Source organism: Cyprinodon tularosa, unplaced genomic scaffold (assembly GCF_016077235.1).
Source record: "Cyprinodon tularosa strain WSP-4 unplaced genomic scaffold, ASM1607723v1 ctg528, whole genome shotgun sequence".
NCBI lineage: Eukaryota > Metazoa > Chordata > Actinopteri > Cyprinodontiformes > Cyprinodontidae > Cyprinodon > Cyprinodon tularosa.
The window spans coordinates 356185-379463 of NW_024039261.1; the positions used below are offsets into that span (position 1 = coordinate 356185).

At 41.9% G+C, this 23279-nt stretch overlaps 1 protein-coding gene across 4 annotated transcripts in view; it reads left to right on the plus strand.

Annotated features, from left to right (window-relative positions):
* The window catches only part of stxbp5a (syntaxin binding protein 5a (tomosyn)), a 165109-nt gene that overhangs the window by 68008 nt on the left and 73822 nt on the right, over positions 1-23279 (plus strand). For all 4 annotated transcript variants that reach the window (XM_038304198.1, XM_038304199.1, XM_038304200.1 and 1 more), the window contains exon 4: positions 659-759. In XM_038304198.1, coding sequence (XP_038160126.1) covers positions 659-759 — 101 coding nt within the window. The remainder of the gene's footprint in view (positions 1-658; positions 760-23279) is intronic.

Sequence of the window (23279 nt, forward strand, 5' to 3'; positions counted from 1 at the left end):
AAGAGTATCAATTTTAACACAAAAAAATAATAATGCTGGATTACAGCTTTTGTATTGTAATTATTGTTACATTTTACTTATAATACCATCCTTATCTCTTAATATTGAACTACTTAACCTAAATGTTAAATCTTGTTCATACATTGCTGTAAACCGTAAGACCTACACAAATGTTCTGCATGTTCTGAGCTGCAATCATGAAGTCTTAAACATGCCAGTGGTCCAGTGGTCTGGATTACCTCCTGGCCTTTCTGAGTCACATAATGAAACCAACTTGATTATGTTCTGAAACGTATTTTGTAAAAGCAGCATTTCATACTCAGTCATGCATGTTTGGTTTATGTGTGTGTGTGTTTCTGCCTCTGTGTGACTGTGACTCAGCAGCTCAAACATATCCTTCAGGGAGATGGAGATGATTTTAGTTCCTCCTACATGCACACATACACTTTTATACATCTTATGAATCATCATTGTTACCTGGGAGCAAGCTGCCTGGGAATGCGATGTGATTAATGCATGTCATGTTCACAGAGGAGAAAAAAAATTCATTCTGAGGACGTGTTTATGAAAAAATCAGTTCAAACCTTGTGTATTCAATGTTTTTCTTTATTTAAAGAAAAGTTTAAGAAACTAAAAACCTACATCTCTGCTGAAACAGGGAGCATTGGTGAGCGCTTTGGCAGATGACAGCATCCACTTGTGGAACCTGAGGCAGAAGAGACCAGCTGTCCTCCATTCCCTCAAGTTCAACAGAGAGAGGTAATCTTTTTGCAACAAACTACAGCTGATGACAGCTTTGGTGTCCATCTTCGCGTTTTTTTTCTTTCTTCTATCTGCTAAACGAGACCTTCACACTTGGTCTGGTGCAATATGAACTGTGACTCTTTGTGTAGGGGCAAAATCACACTTTGCTGCCCGTGTCAACCGCTAGCTTTTGCACTTGAACAGTATGTAAACAGACAGCATTTCATTTGGCAGCAGTCTTTCAGTGCCTAGAAATTTATTCACAGTGCAAAGCAGCTAACAGAGAGGCTGGTGCTTAGTTTCTGTTTTGCTCAATCTGTTTTTGTCCATGCTGCCACTTTGGCCATTTTTCTCTGCCTGTTAGGATTGGAGCTGGAGCACAGATATGAACCTACCTAAGCAATTAAAAGTTATAAATGCATAAACATATATGCTAACTTAAATTAAAATTCACATGCACAAAATGACTTACATTTTTATTTGTAAAAAAAATCTAAACATCATAATATTTGTGATTAATAAATAAATATGAATGCATGTGACGTTTGCAGGGAATTATGATGGCCTTTAAATAAAACTCTTTACCCTAAATTGTCATTGCAAATTAAATGATGCATGCTGTTAGAAAAGCTTTTTAAACACAAATTTTAAAGTAAAAAAATAGCAGATTAGTGGGTTTATTCGCTTAATAAAACATAAGACTGACTACACTCTTTATTATAAACACAGACTGGTGCTAAAGCATTTGGTCAAAGACACAGGCATCTAAGATTTAATAAGGTTAAACTTAAAAAATCAACAATGAAACCATTTAACATGTATAATGTGGAATGCATTCATCTGGTTATTTTACAATGTAAACTTTTGATTTTGCTAAAATATACTGTATGTGCAGTTAAATATGCAAACTATAGTGCTGCGATTCTCTCTTCCTTGCGTCATCATTTAGAAACCTCCAGATATAATGTGGTGACTGTGACGTATTTAGCAAATGCATTACTAACATATTACAATTTTTTTTTCCACTTGGCACCAAGTGATTCTCTGGGTATTACATTTCTGATTTTCTGGCTCCAGATAGAAAAAAATGTGTTTTTTTTCATGGTCATCGGACACAATGAGTCTACAGATTATGTCTAAATGATTCCATCCTATCAATTGGTTTTGATGCATTCTGTGGACCAAAGGGGATAATAATAATTTAGCCAACACTTCAGCCATCAAAGCCAACAGTTATTTTGTGTTTACAATGAAGCCTAAAACAATTACTGTCAATTATGTTAAAGTATGACAAACGGTATTTTAATTAACCCAATAAAATTATCCTTAATTAATCTATATATAAAAACATATGTGGTGTTGATTTTTTTTCTCTTTTAATACTTATTTTTAATAGTACAAAGAATAACATCACCTCAAGGAAAGTTTTGCCCACTGTCTCCTCCAATCACAAACGTACCCACCATCCATCATAGCCAATCATATCATTTGACAGTGATTTGCCTAAATGAAAAGCCATGAAGGGGTTAAACGTCATAATCAATGACCTGAGAAAGCACCGATGCGATGGATAGGTGGCCAGCAGCAGCTTTTAGGGCAATTTGTGTTCTTGTGGAGGCGCTTGACCGCCTCTGACATTTAGTGAGCATTTTGAACAAAATGACCTCAAGTCACAGAGCTGTAGAAGAGCTGAGTTTCTTACTTAAGAGATGTCAAGATGGGAATGATGGGTTGAAAAGTCACTTGACACATTTTGAATATGGTGGATAGAAAAAAAACTGAACAGTACAATAAAAGGGGAGAGTCAGTTTCAAGACTTGCGAGAAATTCTATATTCGAAAAACCAGAAAAACAAAACTTACCCAATAAAAAATCTAATAAATAAGATTTTTACCTCCTGCATCAGCTTTATGCTGATATGTTCACCACTATAGCTAGTTGTTTTTTAAGTAAGTATTGCATCTAAAAGGGTCAACAGTGTTGCTTAATCTTGCATCATTTAATGAGTATCAGCTGATGAATGAAAACACCAGTGATGCATGTCAAACCCAGTCTAAGTAAATGCAGAAAAATAACAGAAATTATGTTTAGATATGGTTCTAAACCTGATGTTCTTCAGTTTATGATCATTTGTATTGTGATGGCTATTTAGACCTCACAGGGTGTAGTGTATTATTACAAGCTACTGTCTAAGTAAGGCTGGCTATTCTCATTTTTGTGAGCTGTTTGTGGAGGAGTAGCAAACAATGATAAAGTTGATATAATAGAGAGTACAGACTACATTAGTAATTTTTTGTTCAATAAGCTCAAATGACTAGTCAGAAATAAAGTATATAAGTATTAGAAAAATGACAATTGGGCACATACATATGGTGCCTTGCGAATTTATTCGCCCCCCTTGAACTTTTCAACCTTTTGCGATATTTCGGGCTTTAAACATAAAGATAGAAAATGTATTATTTATGAAGAATCGACAATCAATCAACAATGTGTTGGATATTTTAAACTTTTCTAAAAAAAAAAAACACACAAAAAATGGGTCTGCAAAATTATTCAGTTCCCTTTAGTTAAAAACTTGCAGTGCCACATTTTGCTGAGATTGCCGCTGCAAGTCACTTGGGGTAAATCTCTACAGTTTTGAACAAAAAGAGACAAAAATTCTTCCCAATTCTTCCTGGCAAAAAAGCTCTGTGAGGTTGGATGGAGAGCCTTTGCGATTTGCAGTGCTCTTTTCCAGATTCTCAATTAGTTTTGGGTATGGACTTTGACTTGGCCATTCTAACACCTGGATATGATTATTTGTGAACCATTCCCCTGTAGATTTTGCTTTATGTTTTGGATCATTATCTTGTTGGAAGAATAAGCTCCGGCCCAATCTGAGGCGAGGGTGATTGATCTACATCACAGGTGTCAAAGTCTTTCCAGAAAGGGCCGTGTGGCTGCTGGTTTTCTTTCCACCCCAGCAGTAGCACACCAGACTCCATTCATCTCATCAAGGTGAGTCTAGTCTTAACCTGATGACTTGATGGGATGAATGGAGTCTGGTGTGCTACTGCTGGGGGAGGAAGAAAACCAGCAGCCACACGGCCCTTTCTGGAACGACTTTGACACCCCTGATCTACATAGTATCCCTATGTAAACTGCTTGGGGAAGGACAGTGAGGACCTCAATGCTCTAATCTCACCTCTTGCTACTTGACAGAACATAAAAAGAGTGGAGCTGTGACCTCTGAAGTGGAGAATCTTAACTTTCTTGAGAAATCGTAGCACGGATACCAATCAGGGACTGGTTGATGTTGTGACGTAGGCTAAAGAAGTGCAGCTGAGAAAAAGCTTTTTTTTAAATTAAATAGGGCTGCAACAACGAATCGATAAAATTGATAAAAATCGACTTTTGAAAGCGTTGGCAACGAATTTAATCATCGATTAGTTGTGTCGCGCGATTAATGCGTCATCCGCCGCTGCCGTCATCCGGGGGAAGAAAAAAAAATATGGCGGAGCGAGTCAGCGCCGCAGTTGCAGTGTTGCCAACTCAGCGACTTTTCAGACCCCTCCAGCGACTATTTTTCAAAAAAGCGACTAGCGACAAATCTGGCGACTTTTTACGGTTTTACTGGCGGCTTTTGCCTGCCGTGGGGCGCCTTCCCCATCCCAACCCCTTTCTCCCTCTCCCACAGGAATCCCTCTCAGCGCTGCAGTCAGAGCCGCAGGATATTAGTGAGGAGTTTACCCTCAGCGTCCAGACTGCAAATGAAGCGCGCATGCGCCGGGATTGACGGCGCAAATTAATCACATTAATTATAATAGCCTGCGCTTTGTAAAGTGAAAAAAGTCGTAACATGCAACTTTTGTCAAAACAAATGAACATGGCACGGAAGCACCACTGTTATGACGCAGCACCTGAAAAGAAAACAGGTTGTAGCCTTCGATGGCAGTGAAGAGAGCTGATCAGCAGGGTGAGCAACTATGTTTGTTTGGTTTTAAAGTGGGGAAACGTAACGTTAGTTTCTCAGGTAGCTCATCTGATGCTTTTCTTACCGTGTTAGTAGGTTACAGACAGTGATAAGGTTGGCTACTTATTTTACTTTTAATTTCATTTGAATTAGCTTAAGCAGCGTTTATATTTTCTTTATAAATAAATTAACTTGCAAATTATGAGGGCAAGGCTTTTAAAGTTTAAATCTTCTGGCAAAGATAAAGAAAAGAAGATCCTGCAATGTATGGAAGTAAAGCAGAATAAAATCCAGCAAGATCAGTAATATGTCAATTAATTATATGCCAAATTCCCATGTAAATATCTGTCTTTGGAGGATGTGTTTTTTAGCATCCCTAGTTCTCTCATTTTTATTCCAAATACAATTTATAATTTGAATCACAGGGCTATTTCTATCTCTATGGTTAAGTATTTTCTCAAGCAGCAACTTTAACTGCTATACTTTCCTGTCTTAAAAGGCAGAACTCTTCTAGTCTAAAAAAACTCATTTATTGAAATGGGGGGGCCTATTGTTTGAACCCCTTAGGGGCTTTAAAAAACAAAAATGTCTTTTTTGCGCTTTATGAAACAAAGTACCCTATATTTTGTGGATGTACAGCTACATTTCTCATGTAAGTTTGCGTAGTTCTATTTCATCCCTACTGACCGCCAGAGGGCGGTGCTTAAAGCACTGAATGTTCCCTTCGGGCATGCGCAGTTCGAGTAATTATACCAACAGTCACACCTGTGACACCGGATGACCACTCAGAAGCTATATAGCCTGGTGTCATCCTTTGCTCTGCTCCTTTTTTCTTCTCGCAAGCGGTTCGCTAACTTCCCCGTTGTCTGAAGCCCCTGTCTCTTGACCGGAGTTCTCCGCCCTCCCAGGGCTGCAACAGGTCGATTCTGAGGATTACGGAAGGTAAGTGAGTTGTTTGCTGGTGATGGTAGCGTCCGCGCCCCCTCTCCCGGCTCACGACTTTAGCTTTTTACCTACAGCTTCGTGGTGTTTTGTTTCGAACTGGTGACGGCAGCGTTTTCGCCCCTACTCCCAGTGTGAATAACTTCACTGCCGAAGTTATATACGGCTAACGTAGTTAGCTTCTTTAGTTTGTTGGTGTTATACCTGGTGACGGCAGCGGTTTTCGCCCCCTCTCCCAGTATATTCCCTACTTTTGCATCCTTTTTTTCACCGGTCTGCGCTGCTATAATTACTGACGGCCGCGGTTTTCGCCCCCTCTCCCAACCAAGTGTGGTCTACTTCGTTTGCCGAAGTTGGAGACGGCTAACGTTGTTAGCCTTTTTTGGTTTGTTTGCAGCCTTCTTCATCGGTCTGCTTAGTTATAAATGGTGACGGCAGCGTTTTCGCCCCCTCTCCCAATATCAACCTTTTTTGCAGCCTTTTCGTTGGACTGCTCTCTTAATTGGTGACGGCAGCGTTGTTCGCTCCTACTTCCAACTTAAGTTTCCATACAGCTAACGTTGTTAGCTTTTTTGGTTTATTGGTTTTATACCTGGTGACGGTAGCGGTTCTCGCCCCCTCTCCCAGTATCGGCTGCCTTGTGCTCGCAGCCTCTTTCGTTTCTCTGCTGTAATTGGTGACGGCTGCGTTTGCGCCCCCTCTCCCGATTTTCGATAACTTTCTGTTCTTTAAGCCTTGTCGGGCTTCGACATGGATGGCTCTCACAGCTGCATGGATTGTGGGGCTGCCCTGCAGGCAGAGGATGGCCACGACCTGTGCCCTACCTGCCTTGGACATGAGCACCTTTTGGAGGCGCTGTCTGAGAACCCCTGTATGAACTGCAGCTTTATGCCCCATGCAGTGAGGTGGCCCGGTTGGCCCAGTTGTGCCCCCAGGAGGGCTCGGACCTTTCGCCCTCTGGGCAGGTGGTTCCCCCCAAGCCTTCTAAGTGCCGTGGTGGGACCACAGCATCTGTGCCCCTCTCCCGGAGGAAGCGGGCCAAACCTGACCAGGGCCTGTCCACAAGGGTGGAGCAGTTGTCAGCAGAGCTGGCAGAGATGAAGTCCTTGTTGCAGACACGGCAATCTGATCCCTCGCTCCCAGTGGTTGGGCTCTCTTCCCCACCAATGCCCGAGCTGGTTGTAGAGGATGACGTTATCTCTCTGGCTGCTTCCGCTTCTCATTTTAGAGATGAGGAGGAGGCAGGGTCCTCTCAAGCCTCTGAGGCTGGTTCATTTTCATGTCAGAGTGCGGTTGGAGAGGCCGGTGACGGTTCCTTGCGGGAGGTCATGTCTATGGCCCTGAAGCAGCTGCAGCTGGAACTCCCACAAGGAGAGGCATCCAGCTCCGGCAGTGCCTTTTTCAGACGTGGAAGGGCTCCTACTCCTTTTTCTGTACCTCAATCAGAGGAGTACTTGAAGGAGTTACACTCCTGTTGGCGGAAACCGAGAGCGCTGTCGCGTCTCTCATCGGATGGTCGTGTATTAGCTGCCATGCATGAGTCGGTGAAGGCCGGCCTGGACCGTATGCCAGCAATTGAACCAGCTGTTGCTTCACTGATTGTGTCACCAGATGAAGCCCTGCGTCCTGATGTCCGGTGCCCGCGGACTCAATGTCGGGTTACAGATGACCTCCTCTGTAAGGCGTACAATGCAGGAGCGCGTGCTGGCCGCCTTGGCAATTCTCTGGCGCACCTCATGTTTGCCATGTCTGCATCTGTTCAGGACACTGGTGGTGCAAGTGCGGCGGTTGGTTATAGTGACGCAGCGCTGCAGGCCTTCGCGCTGATGACCAGAGAGCTTGGACGGGTCATGTCTTTCCTTGTCCAAGCTCGTAGACAGGTCTGGTTGGCACAATCTCCTCTGACTGAAGCATGCCGTAGGACCCTCAGGGGTGTCCCGGTTGTACCAGGGGAGCTGTTTGGATCAGCTGCCTTGGAGGCGCTGGAACGGACTGCTCAAGCACGTCAGACTAGCCAGCAGCTTTCCGGCCTTCGCAGGAGCATACCTGCCTTTCCCCAGCGTTCGGGCCGCCCTGCCACTACCCCCAGCGTTCAGCCACGACCTCAGACTGGTGGCAGACCTATTGGTTCCTATCCCCATGATGTGCGGCAGAGACCGAGGAGGGACTTTCGTGAGCCAGTCTGCCGCCCTGTTAGACAGACCCGGGCCTCAAATCCTGGACGCCCTCCCCCCAGAGCCCCCAGGGGCCGTGGGGATAGAAGATGATGCCACCGGGCCAGCCGTCTGACATTTTTCCCATCAGCAGCTGAATTTCTGGGCTGCTAATGCCGTAGATCCATGGGTGGTTGCCACCTTAACCAATGGCTACAGGCTCCAGTTCCGACGGCGGCCCCCCCTCTCACACCGGGTCAAGATGATGGTCATCACAGACCCGGTGAAATCTCAGGCACTAGACCAGGAGCTTTCCGCCCTCCTGGGCAAGGGGGCAATCGGGTCTGTAGATCCTCTGCGGCAACCCAGAGGTTACTACTCCACATACTTCCTTGTGGCCAAGAAGACCGGCGGTTTTCACCCCATTTTAGATCTAAGGGGACTGAATCGGTACCTGAAGGTCCTTCCCTTCCACATGCTCACCATAACAGAGGTCCTTCAGACCATTGTGGCGGGAGATTGGTTTACATCAGTAGATCTGACAGACGCCTACTTTCATGTGCCTATTGCGGCAGAACATCGCCGTTTTCTCAGGTTTGCCTATCGGGGGCGCCATTGGCAATTCCGGGTGCTCCCATTCGGGCTCTCCCTTTCCCCGAGGGTGTTTACTCGATGCGCGAAAGCAGCCCTCTCTCCTCTACAGGCCTCCGGAGTCAGGATTCTGCCATACCTGGACGATTGGCTTCTTTGTGCTCCCTCTCAGGTAGCTGCCTCTCGGGATACGTCCCAGCTTCTACTTCATGTGTCACTGTTAGGCCTCAAAGTCAACTTGGCAAAGAGTTGTCTTGTTCCATCTCAGACAACCACCTTTCTTGGGATGCATCTGGACTCTGCTACCATGATGGCCCGTCCATCTGTTCACAGGGTGGACGACATACTCCAGCTTGTCCGTCGATTCAGACTGGGCAGGGAGTTTCCCTACATCATCTTCCTGCGAATGCTGGGCAAATTGACATCAGTCACTCGTGTCGTGCCCTTAGGGCTGCTCCTTCTGCGTCCTTTGCAGCAATGGCTCAACAGCTTTCGCCTAGACGCCAGGCTGCACAGACATCGCAGGCTAATGGTGACCAGGAGCTGCCTCCATGCCCTAGCTCCTTGGCGAGACGGGACCCTTTTGTCCAGTGGTGTTCCAATGGGGCTAGTAGTGATTGGAAGGGGGGTGGTCACCACGGATGCCAGCCTCATGGGCTGGGGTGCCGTGTGGCAACACAGAGCTGTTCGGGGTCTTTGGGACCCAAGGGAGCGCACCGAACACATAAATGTGCTGGAGCTGCGGGCTGTGGACATGGCCCTCAGGTGCCTTCTGCCCCACCTAGAGGGAAGGCACGTGCTGATTCGGACAGACAAAACCTCTGTTGTTTATCATATAAACCACCAAGGTGGCACCAGGTCAGCACGTCTCTTGAAGGTGTCGAGGGATCTCCTGGAATGGGCGTTTCCCCGTCTGTGTACCCTGTGCGCAGCGTATCTGCCAGGACGGCAGAACCAGGTTGCGGACTCTCTATCCCGCCAGGCACCTGCTCCGGGAGAGTGGTCTCTTCACCGCGACGTAGTGCGCATAATCTGGAACCTCTTTGGGCAGGCAGAGGTAGATCTGTTCGCCACAGAGGAGTCGACCCATTGCCCCCTATGGTATTCCCTAACCGGGATGGCGGGCGCACTGGGCCAGGATGCACTGGCTCATCCATGGCCGCAGGTTCTCCTGTATGCCACAGAGGGCCACAGAGTGTTGCTGGTAGCTCCGTTCTGGCCAGCGCGGCCGTGGTTCCCGCTGCTTTGGAGTCTGTGTCACGGTACTCCATGGCGTCTTCCAGCAAGGAGGGATCTGCTGTCTCAGTTGGGGGGACAGATATGGCACCCCAACCCTCAACGTCTCCAGCTGTGGGCATGGCCCCTGGGAGGCTGACTGGGTGTTCAGACACCGTGAGACACACCGTATTGAGTGCTAGGGCTTCCTCCACTCGGCTGCAGTATGCTAACAGATGGCGCCTCTTTTCTCAGTGGTGCTCTGCCCACAATGAGAACCCAGTTTCCTGCTCGGTGCCCACTATTTTGGAGTTCCTCCAGTCTCTTCTTGATAAGGGCCGCTCTCCTTCGACCCTTAAAGTGTATGTTGCAGCAATTTCATGTCTTCACCGAACTGTTGACAACCGTACAGTGGGGCGCCATGAACTGGTTTCACTTTTTCTGCGTCGTGCTCGTAGGTTGTGCCAGCAGCCAGCCCCACGAGCCCCAGATTGGGATCTGCCGTTGGTTCTCACAGCTCTGTGCCACCCTCCATTCGAGCCTTTGGCACAAGCAGAACTCAAGTGGCTTTCCTGCAAGACTGCTTTCCTGATGGCTATCGTCTCAGCTAAGAGGGTCAGCGAGCTACATGCTCTTTCTGTCAGCCCTAGGTGTATCAGGTGGAATCCAGATGGCTCTGGTGTTACCCTGTGGCCTAATACTGCGTTTGTGCCTAAGGTGTTGTCTCCTTTTCACCGTAACCAGCCATTGCGGCTGGCTCGGTTTCAGCCTCAATCTGGTACAACTGAGAATGAGTCTGAGTTGTTGTGCCCAGTAAGAGCGTTGGAGGCATACATTGCAGCCACCGCCAATCTGAGACGCTCGGACCAGCTTTTCCTATGCTATGGGGGTCCAAGGTTAGGCTGTCCTCTTTCTAAACAGCGTCTGTCCCATTGGATTGTGAGTGTCATCTGCCACACCTACGCTGCAGGTCACTGCTCCCTGCCAGTCGGTGTGAGAGCACATTCCACCAGGAGCGTCACCGCTTCCTGGGCTGCTTTGAGAGGGGTTCCGCTGGAAGCTATATGTGCTGCTGCTTCATGGGCTTCCCCAACCACCTTCACCAGGTTCTACAGTGTCAATGTGGCTGCCCCTCATCCCCTGGGTCAGGTCCTTTTACAAGGTTCTGCTGGGCCTCCTCTGTGAGGTATGTGCTCAGGATTCCTTGTGACATCGTTGGCATTAGTCATTCAGTGCTTTCAGCACCGCCCTCTGGCGGTCAGTAGGGATGAAATAGAACGAAAGTTACGTATGTAACTACGGTTCTATGAATCCCGGATGACCGCCAGAGCTTCTCTGTCACTCAGAATCCTTGCTTTTGCGAGAAGATTCTGTAGGAGCAGAGCAAAGGATGACACCAGGCTATATAGCTTCTGAGTGGTCATCCGGTGTCACAGGTGTGACTCTGTTGGTATAATTACTCGAACTGCGCATGCCCGAAGGGAACATTCAGTGCTTTCAGCACCGCCCTCTGGCGGTCATCCGGGATTCATAGAACCGTAGTTACATACGTAACTTTCGTTTTAACACAATCATTTATTTTTCATATTGCACCAGTACAGTTAATGAGCAACCTGTACTTGTGTGCTTGTTTGTTCTGTCTAAAATGTTTATTTTGGAATAGAGGTTAATATAAAATTTTTTTTTGTCAGATTCATCGATTAATCGAAACAATAATCGGCCGATTCCTCGATTTTTAAAATAATCGTTAGTTGCAGCCCTAAAATTAAATTTGAATATAGTGTAAAAAATGTTAACAAAGGTTAAAAAAGGATGAAATGCGGCATGCTCTAAAGAGGGTTTTAGGTAGCATTTTAAAAAGATATTTTAATATAGCTCTAGAACAACTGTTTGTCAACCTCCCTTACCTACAGTTCTAGAGCTCTCTGCATCAACAAAAGACAAAAGCACAGTGAAAAAAAGAGAAAAATAAAGATATTTTTTTTAGAATAGCATCTTAAGTTATTTATCATCCTTTAACACAAAGTTTTTTTTTTACTTTTGTTCTTTAGCACAATGTAGAACATATAGTTTTTTACTTTTACTTAAGGAGTTCAATCTTTACGTTTACGTTTACCTTATTTTTTTTTAAACACATATCTGTACTTATAATCAAGCAAAAAAAGTTTAACACCTCTGCCTAAAGATAACAAGAGTAAATACAGCATGCAATATGCAAATGATCATTTTATTTAAAATAGGGAACAAGCTAGCCACACCAAGAGTTCTCCAAACTGATAACTGGTTGTGCCATCCATGGTGACAGCAGCCATCGGTGAATATACTGTATGATAACTGGCAATTACTCTTTTACAATGCTGTTGAGGACTTAAGATACTTTGCAGAAATGTTTCACTTAAATCACAAATGCATGCATCATCACTCTAGGAGTAACTTTAATCAGCCACCTTTTGCTGGTGATGTTCACCACTTTGATTTCCCCATTATGGCTCTTACTGTGATTCACTGGAACTCTTTCCAGAATGGTAGTTTCCAGTGAATTTGTAACACATGCAATTCAAATTTAATTGAATTCCTGACTGAAGTATATGTCATATGTCATATATATATATATATATATATATTTTTTTTTTTTTTAAATCTTTTAGCCCCATGCACCCCAACCACCAGAGCGGTCCCAGGCCTGAGCTTTTATACTGCCAGGCTGGAGAGCAATCAATTCATATTTATGTTGTTTCATTTCACAAATCCAGAAGACTCCCTATGCTTCCATCAGTGACCTTGAAAAATACAAAGATACTGAGTCAAAGGAAGCAGGAAAAAAGGCATGTGAGCCCACACAGAGAAGGGAATATATGGTTCTGTCCAATGGTATATTTATGTTTTGTGTGTGTAAATCCCCAAAAAAAGTAAAAATATCATATGTGAACAGGATTTTGTATAATCACAGATAGTCTTTGCATCATATAAACATTTTTTTGGTTAGTAACAACAAAAGACGAAAACCGTTTGGTGCCAATTGCTTTTCACAAAATGACATAAATAATTATATAATCAATGTCGGGAAGTGCTGGTTTTTGTGGAAAGGTTATGCAGCACACACATAAGAGCATTTTCTGCATCATTAAGGTGGGTCTGGACACGTTGCATTTGCCTGAAAACCTTGTTTGATAGTATCGAAAAGGAGAAGGATCCAGATGAAACAAGGGAAGCTGAATAGAATCATTAATGTAAGCCACATTGGGTGAAGAGTGTTTCTGTATTCCTTTATCTTCCGTAACACTGTTTCTTATACTCTCCATTTTTAGGTTGGATTAGTTTACCCGGTTTATTATCTCTATTTAAAAATTAGATGAAAGTAACATTGGAAGTGATATTTGAATATAGACTTACTCGGGTGCCAGTATAAGGTCCAGCATCCAAAGGTGTGTTAGAAAAATCTGATTCACTGCGTTACAAGATAAATTTATAAAGACCTTAGGCATTCTTCACTTCATCTTATTATTACTACTTATTTTCAAAATGTCCATATTAGAAGTTTGGTATAACTAGGAAAGTTAGGTCCTTGAGGATCCAGAGGGGACAAAATAAGGGAAATGTTGCAATTTAAGTACATAGCTGGAGAAGCAGAGGAAACGTATTTAATCTCAAACAGCATTGTAATTTACTGACTTATTTTATCTAACCCATGCTCATTCTTCCTGTGTCTTGGACCATGTTTATCACACAAACTATGATGGTTTTATATGACTTCCAAATGTCATCTGCAGTTAGGGCTGATTGCTGAAGTAAAGCCTAGAAAGAATGTCAACCGTTTTTAAGGTCGACATGGAAGATTGAAAGAGACAGATCTCTAAAACGAATAAAATCCTTGGTCCCTAACTGACAATCTGTCCCATCTTTTTTAACTTGGCACCACCCCAACGACCCCCTCCTAGACTGTTTGTTCAAAGTGTGACTTGATCTTGTCAAGTTTCAGATGCAGAGGCAGGAGTTTGAAACATCAACAAATAGTTACCCATTCATAATTGCCACAGGACCAGCCTGCAATAGAAATTAAAAGCAAAATAAAAACATAGATAAAAATAAAAGGCTTAAAGTAATTTCTTGATTAATAGCCACAACGAAATCTGTAAAATGACCCCTCCACCTACAAAAAAGCTTTATGTTTTCTGAAATAATGGATGAATCATTTTTGCACTTATTTAGTTTTCAAATATATATACAAATTACCTTTACATTAGAAACAAAACTAATTCTAAACATATTTGAAACATCTTCTTTGTGCTATAATGGAAAAAATTACTTTACAAGGCCTTCTAGTTATTGACAAAATTGTCATGGTGAGGATTAATCAAATCTAAAACTGAAGCTGTTTTGATTCACATGTATCAAAATAAAACAAAAACACTATATGTCTATTAATTTTAATATTATATCAACAAGAAAACCCATGTTATATTGCTGAATCCATTAGGGATAACTTTATAGAAATGTTACTTTATAAGGCAATGATTTGGAATAGCAGTCTCACTGACGACATAAATATTTATGGCAACAGTCATATGTGTGTCTGTACTATTCTCCTACATATTACTAAGGTTCCTGTTTGTATGATGAACACATTATCAGATTGACAATGCCTTGTTTCTTAAATTTAAATCATCCAGTCCAATCAACAACATCTAACAAGGGTCAAAAGAAAAATGAGCTGGTTGTCATAGGCAAAGATGATTTGGCAAGTTTGAATGCCTACTTAACTGATTCTCAACCCACAGATGCATATTTCTTTAGGAATATGGTGGCATTTAAAGGGAAATACAGGAATCACAAAATGATTAAATGTGTATAAAATTAACCACAGTAAATTGAAGACGTTAGTTTGGAAATTGTAATGGATACAAACTACGGATACTGTATGCTATTTTTTTTTTTTAGAAAGAAGACAAAGCTTGTAGACTTTTTTTTATTATTATTTCTTCAAGCTATTTCTTCAGGAAACCCTGTAGCAGCTTGATCAGTGTTGGAGATGCATTGAAAATAATGTTTAAGCAGATATGGACTGACCAAGGTGCAAGTAAGCAATTTATGTTTGGAGCAGTCACCTCCTTAATGAGTGAGTCAAATGGTTTTTAAGGGATGAAAGAGAAATTCAGAATTTGCTAATTGGAATTCTCAATTTGCTACAGTGGTCCATATAATTTCTTTTTTATCCTGTAAAATGAAAATGTCATCTTTTGATTAAATGGCAAAAGTTTTCGAAGGGTAGCTTGTTTTTAATTGATGCTGTTTAATTGTTCCCCCGATTTCGTCATAACACATTTACATATGAATGTCTGCTAAGTTAGTATTATCTTGTAGAATGTGAAATTAAACCTGGTGAAACTGCCCTTATTTCAATCATGGTTTCCAGAGCATGTCCCTGTGCGAAACAAAAGGAAGCATAAATATATTATTGTGCTATATCTTTATTTATGAGGTATTTTCAATTACACCTTTAAAGCCGATAAGCTAAAACCAAAGGGCCTATTTTACGAAAAACAAGATAAGGGATCAAGTTAGGATTTCCAGTTAGCCTGGCTTGATTAAGCATTAACTCAGTTTCACAGGAGCAGTAATATATAAGTTACTAGGGTGATTCATTCTGTGGACCTTATCTGGTCTGGCTAATAGCCAGGCTTAAGACTCATTTATGCTTGTCACACATATGTTCCTCGTGAAAATGAGATGCTCTGCCGCTTTTATACTCTTTTTGAATTTTCCCCTTCTACCTAACGTTGTTGCTGTTTCTATACTCTCTATATGTGTACTCTACAAACTGCACACAACTTGTAGATGTACAAAATGTAGATGTTTTAAACAGTGAGTGGGGGCAGTGTTTCTGTTTTCTTATCTGCATCTTTTGGTATTTTTTTATCACCGTAAATTAGAAACCAGTAATAACTATTGTTATTTAGTCAAGTAATTTAATTGTTTGAACATTATTATAGTAGCCCGTAACATTATTGACTTTAGAATTTTCTATGATGACATTGTTACTGCAATGAAAGTATTGTAACTCCAAATATATGCCCATACAGTATTTGAACTTTTTCTGACAGTTACCTGGATGAGCGTTCTGAGAATGGCATCTGCTACCTCTGCAGACTTCTCGGTCCCATTCAGCACCGCACAGAACAGAATCCTCTGTTGACCTCTATACAGAGGAGCTGTGGTATGTTCCTGTATGCAGTAGGAGATGCTGGAAAGCTTAGCAAAGCCCCTATTTGCTGCAATATCTGAAGAGGCACACCCTCTGGTAACTATGAAGTGCTTTGAGAGACTGGTTCTTCAGCACATCTTCCCCCAGACCTCGACCCCCACCAGTTTGCATACCGTACGAACAGATTCCACAGAGAATGTCATCGGTGTAGCTTTCCACTCTGCACTGATCCACCTGAAGCTGCAGCAGAGCTATGTCTAGATGCTCTTTGTGGATGACAGATCTGCCTTCAACAAAATAATCCTGGTAAGAATCCCCAACACAGAACTGGACAGCCCCCTTTCAAATGTGCCTGAATTAAAGATCTCATGAACAATCAACCCCACCTCTCCTCCACCTGCACACTGAGCCCCCTCTACCTCTTCTCCACCCATGACTACAGAATGCTCCACAAGGACAACCTTACCTTTAAGTTCACTTGCAGTACTAGAGTGGTCAGACTCATCTTTAGGGCTGATGAATCTACCTAAATAGAGCAGATTCTGAGGCTGGCACATGGGGGCTTGGAGAGCAACTTCACTTTTTAATCTACACCAAGAAAACCAGAGGGGTATCCCTCATCGAATAAAAGAAACACTGACACTGCCCCCCTTGACATCAGCAGTGAACCTGTGGAAAGGGCTCATGCCTTCTGGTATTTTGGTGTCCTCATATATGACATCTCCTGGTCAGAGGACATCACATCCATCATGAAAAAGGCTCAGCATTAAATACACTTCCTGATAGTTCTTCAAAAGCAAAACCTCAGCTCTGACCTGCTGCTGACCTTCTACCATTTATCTGTCGAGAGCCTGCTGACATACTTTATCACATTATGGTATGGCAGCTCCACCGCTGCTGACAGGAAGAGGCTGGAGAGAGTTCTTTAGGCAGCGCAGAGATTATTGGCCACTCTCTCCACTCCTTAATGGACATTTACACCTCCCGCTGCCTCAGCATAGCCAAGGCAATCACCAAAGAGTCCTCCAACCCTGGCTCCTTTCTGTTTGACCTATTGCCCTCAGGGAGGTGTTAAAGGACATTAGGACAAATGGACTCAAGAAGAGTTATTTCCCTGAAAGCTATAACTATTCTGAACACTGACATGCACAAATTTCTCCCTCATGCATTCTCAGACCAAAAGCAATATCAGCGATGAAATATAGACTATAATTTGCAGAACTTTTCTTTCTTTTCACAAAAAAAGAAATACTGTATGTAGGTGTAATATTTAAATAAAATAAAATGTACCCCCACCCATACTTCAACCACCAATTCCCACAAAATGGTTTGGCCACTGATGCATGTTGATTGCATTGGATGCATTGGAGTTTATCAGGCTGCTCCGCTACAAAATGCTTACTTTGGTACAGGTAGAAACAAGAAAGAACACAGCTTTGATTTTGCACTCTGCTGTGAGTCAGGCAGCAGCTCCAGCATTTTGAGATAGACACAGTAGTGCTACTCTTTCTGGCAGGCCAAAGGTAAGGCCCACTTTTGATCCGCTTTCACCCGCAGACAGTCCACACTCTGTGAATACTGTCAATAGACTCCTTTAGTGCTTTGATGGTGCTAAAAATTGAACATTTTCTGTCAGCGATCTGTTCCAGATCTTTGCTAGATAATTATAAGCAAGACCTGCTCAACAGGTATTGTCTATATGCGGCACTATTTCTAATTTCCTTTAAACTGACTTGACTACAAGGCTCATACGGCGCTGCACTTGTAAGACCTGGGCTAAGTTTGAGCAGCTGTGAGCCAAAAGTGTCACATAATCAATACATTAAAAAGTTTTAAATATTTCTATTTGTGGAAAATCCCTATTCTTCGCTTTATCTGTTGCCAGGTTGCAGAGATGCCTGGCTCCACTATGCCATTTGTGAATCTGAACATTTCAAAGTTACATGCAATACATGCATCAAATATATACAAATATTTTCCTAAATAAATTAATTCAATATTATTATTTAAGTCATTAAAAATTATTGAATTGGACTAATAAGCCTGTGTTGCCCTTTTGAATTGGATGAAGATAGGATGAACTGGTCATGCATTTCTGAATTGGGCCTTCGTTCATAAACCTCTTCCAAGAATTATATATTTTAAATTCTCTGATTTAACACAGAGAATGTAAAACATGTTAAGATTCAATTAATCAAATTTATCTAAAACACATTTACAAATTAACATCAAAGTAAAGGGACATAGCTTATTTCTTTGTCCCAAGATGCTTCGCAAGATATCGTAATTTCCTATAATCATTACAGATTTTCAGTATTCTGATCCACCTCTCCAAGAAAACAGTATTTTTTTCCCCTTTTGACCTCAATTTCAGCTCATTTTTGAAAGCCTTGCTTCAGAAAGCTTCAGCATATACTCACATTTGATCACCAGCTCCAAAAGTTAGGAGGGATGAGAGGAAGAGGAGTCGGGACAGACTGGGCTTTAGCCAGAGAGCAATGATTCAGTATGTGGGAGTGTGGGGATGTAGGGATTGCAAAAGAAATCCTGCAGAGTCATTCTGGCGTAGGATGCTCCCGTCACATCACCTCGTCACTTCGTAGGAATATCCTTCTGAAGTGTATAGTCAAAGCAGGGGAAGGGCAAGAAGAGGAAACTTGCATCATAAATAAAAATAGATTATTGCACTTTTGCTTGCTTGCTAAAGATATATAGGAATTTTGTCTTAGGATAAATACTTGTAAACTTAATATAACTTGAAAGACCATGTAATCCAATAAAAAGATTCCTTCAGAAATGTTGTGTGCAGACAATTTTCAAGAAAAATTTAATAATAAGGTACATTTGAAAATAACTTTGCAACCGAACTGCTGAACAACATAAGGCCAAATCCAAAATAAAAGGTATATTTAAACATTAAAGGAGTCAAAGAATGATTATATAGGGTATTTGGTGCTGGACCTTAATGTCTCTGAATAGGCTGTGTAACATTGGTTGGGCTGAAAATGGCAAATTTGGCATTTTCCCTAATGCAAGCCTGGTTATAAGCCCTAGAATTAAATGACAGGGTTTCTTCCCTTTAAGGTATGCTCATGAACATTTAGATGAGCTGTGCGCTGATTGGTTGGTTTACAACTAACAAAGCTGCTGAACAAAGATGAATCATAGCAACAAGCACTCACTCACTGAAACATTAAATTGTTGATATGGTAGGGTGAAAAGACGTCCTCTTTTTCTAAATCGTCCGTGATTTTGGTTGACTACAGTGCAGCAGACTCGAGCCATCAGCTTTGGGGCTGGTCCGGTTGCTAGTATTGCTATCAACAGCTTAGCGACAAAATAAAACTTACAGCTTACGGCAATGATGGCCTTATGGTCAGAGCAGCTGCTCATTTAAGTTAAATAATTTTAGCAAATCCTGCTTTGAACTGTTTGAGATTTTGAAAGTTGCGAATTAACAGCTGAGCATCAAACTTTGCAGGGATCTTCTGATACACAAAAATAATCCATGCCCGCCGAGTCTTCGGATCCTTTGGAAGACTGAAAATGTTCCCCTTTCTCCGTGCAGCCTGAACACTGCATTTACGTCCGTGGTTGTGGCTCAATTTAAATAGAGAAACTGCCTGCTTTGCTAAACTGGTGTCTTACATCTACCATTATTCATGTTCTTGGGCCAGCATACCAGTGGGCTGGTCTGTATGTCAATTTCGGGGCGTGGGAAAATTCAAGGGCGTGGGAAAAGTACTGGCCAGAACCAAATAAGACAACATCCCCGAATTGACGTCAATTCTGTGCTTGGTTTGGATTTGCTAATTATGAGATTTGCAGAGAAAGGAAGTGTAGATGGGATTTGAACTTCTATACACGTCCATTTCACCCACTGAACTATTGTTATTCATCAATGACAACGTAAACTTGGTTTTGCATTCTATGACACCTTTAATATTTAATGAGTTTTGAGTTTGCGTTGTGTGGTTTCAAATGTTTATTATCCATTAAATCAAATTTAACAGGAACACATATAGCCAGCCACACCAGAAAGCCTCTTGCAATTTGTTTACAAGCGTATTAAAATTAACAGAAGATAATGTATTGTGAATTGACAGTTTTATACTTTTATTGACAGGAAACGTTCAACATCTGTCATTGTAAATTTACACAAACTTAAAGTGTACTTAAACTTAAAGTGCAGAGCAAAGAAAACGAAATCAAATATTTTGGGATGCCATGATAAAAAGGCATAAGGTATGTATTTTAGGCTTGTCCTGCGGTAATTAACTGAAAATAGAAGCCATGACGGAACAGTCACACATCTTTAGATAATATATCAGTAATTGTTTGGCTTTTTGTCCTAGCTCAAAATCTAAAATGTCCTTTTAATCGCTGCAGAGATTTTTCAGTAGTAATAAAGTTTTGTAAATTTCAAACAAATGCTAACTTTAAATGTTCTCTTAGCTCCTTTAAATCTACATACATTTAAAGTGCACAGCATGGAAATCATGAGTCAATGAGAAAGAAAGAAGAGGAATAGAGATTAGTAAAGCCATTTCTCTTAAAGCTTACTTGTTAAGCATCAATGGCAGATTTTTCTTTAGAAATATAAGCATCTGCATTTTTGGCAGACAGCTTGTTCCTCTTCTCATCTATAATATTCACTGCTGTGCCAAAAAGTCGCTCACTATCTACTCTTGTGCATGGAGCACAGAGGTAGGCTTGTGCTGCTTGTGCGAGAGGGGAAACGACTTTTATTGTCTCGCCAAAAAACAAGCGGCTGTCCGCTCCGTGGGATGACTGGCTCTGATAGGTAGAGGTTCATCTGCGATAATGTTGAGCTGCTGATGTCACTGCCACCATGTTCCCCGTCCTTATCCAACAACGCAGCATACATAGCGTGTAAGGAGCCAGCTCGTGGTACTTTCTCTGGGGGCTCGCTGCCAGTCGCTTCCAAACTTGCCTCACCATTTTGCTGCTCCTGTCCAGTAGCAAGGACATCAGTAAGCAGCCCGCGAATCTGGGGCTTGAGTGCGTCGGAGAAATATCTGTGTTTATACCTTTTTTTCGGTTGAAAATAAAAATAAAACTTGAATGGATTTACTTAAACAAACAAGATTTTATTTTAGCTGCGCGTAGATTACCTAAATGCACTACCGGGCCACCGTCGGTTTTCTTCTTCTTCCCCACTTCCAGTCGCATACCAATGCAGAGCAACTACAGCGCCCCTAGAGGAATCGGAGGAGTGAATCCAACAAGTAGTGCGTCTCATCGGCCCATCTGATCGGCCTTTCATGGAGACCGCCGATCAAACTATTTAAAGCCTTTATCGGCCGATAACGATCGGTGACCGATCAATCGGAGCACCCTTAATTTTAATTTTATAAAAAGCTTTATTTTTATATATATATATAAAAACTGCTCTCTCATCCATACCTCATACCCTTGGACGAGGTGGATGGTTTGGTCTTCAATCAGCCCAAAGATCTAATGTCACCCATCTGTTCATGGAGCTTCACTGGTTACCCCTGGCTGCCCAAATCAAATTCAAGTCCCTGATGCTAGTCTACAAAGTGCTTAAGGGTACGTTTCGTGCCTCTTGAGAACCTATGGTCATATTGATAACTGTAACACTGTGTCTATTTTGTACTGTAAGTCGATTTGGATAAAAGCATCTTCTAAATGCACAAACATAAGTTTATGTAAGTGCATGTGTTTGTGTATGTGTGGATATATGCAAGGGAGAGAAAACATTTTATTTTGTATTTTCTGCAGCTTCACCTTATTATTGCATTAGTCGCTGGCACTGATTTTATTTGTGGCAAAAAACATTTCACACAATGCCATTTCTAATGTCTTGTTTATGCATAGCTCTTAATAGATTTAGAAGAATGGAGACAATGGCCAGAAAAGCGTGATGCATTTTACAAAGTGATAATTAACACAGTGTTTAGCTGAGTTGATTTTCAGATTAGTTCTGTAATTCTCTGCTTGCATCTCACCCTGCTATCATCATGCTGTTTGTTTGAAAAAAAAAAGTATAGAATTAAATAATGTCAAATTTATGAAATTGTTGTATTACAGTAGTGCTGGGAAAGCCTTAATTAGATTGAAGCAAATCATATCTTTTTTGTCTCTCTTTCTTCTTACTGTCCGCGGTTATGACTCAAAACTTAACTGCAGCTCAGTAAAAGTATCTCTTAAATAAAGGAAGCTTCGCTAGAATAAAGAGTTTTTCAATGCAATTATTTTTCACAAATCCTTGAACAGCTCTGTATTCTCAGAATCGGCCTTGTCAGTTGAAGAACAGCTTAAAAAAACTTCACCACATAAGAGCACTTTCAGAGGTGTCCTGTAATTTTTTAATTTTTAATTTTTTTTTTGCAGCGAACCATGCTCTCTTATGTCTAGCCCCCAGTGCAGTTGGACTCAGAGCTGAGCTGTGTGGCAGACGTCTGTCATTTCTTAAGCAACGTGTTTGGCCTTAAGCCAACAAGCTGGCAGCTGCCTTTGTGTGTCGTGACCACTTGAGGCTGGAGATTTTACCAGGAGATGCGTCTACGCACAAACAATTGGGTGCATATTTGCACACGTAGAGGTGCACTGTGAAGTGGACATGCACACTGCACACACAGACAAATTGCAAGCAAATTTGTATAATTATGCTCCTGACACTGCCTCTCAGTTTGCCCTCTCAAACTGGCTCTCAGAATACTTAATCAGTTAGGTTGAACGTGCAAATGCGTGCGTGTGCAGAAACACAAAATTAGGGAACAGATATTCACATGCTGTATGTATGCAGAGAACATGAATGCATATCACTGCAGGGAATCATGTTGTACACAAAAAGGCAAGCTTTTACAAGCTCATAAATAAGAAATAAACAGTCGCTGAGAGCACACAGTTTGTATTTTATAGAATAATATTTCTCAGAAACATTACACATGGCAGCAATAATGTGCAAAAAATTGCTGCATCTGTTAAAGGGCCACTTAGTAACAGACACAAGTACTTGCTCCTGAGATGCGAGGGTGCTGCAACCTTCATGAAATCTCATGCTCCTTTTAGCAAGAATCCTTCTAATTTGTTGCAATCAACAGATCTGCTGTTAAATCTTAGATTTAATGAGCTTATATATTGGAAAAGTAGTGCTTTACCCATCACCTGCATCCACTGACACCGGTGTTAAAAAGTCAAATTTTCTTTTTTTACAACTTAAAAACAGTAGCTTGAAAATAATGTAACAGTTTAAATTGCTTTAGAAAGGCCTGTTGCTGTAAATTAGTGGGGGGAAACTAGCTAATTCACTGGTAGATGATGATATACAGTTCAGATGTTAATCTTCTTGACAGCTTTATGAGGACTGTGGATTGCTTTAGTTTTGAATGTTGTTTTGCATGCCCCTTCGGGACTATTGTTCTGAATTACCCTAAAGCCACCATGCAACAAAAATGGCATATGTGCATCCCTAATGCCTTTAAATGCATAT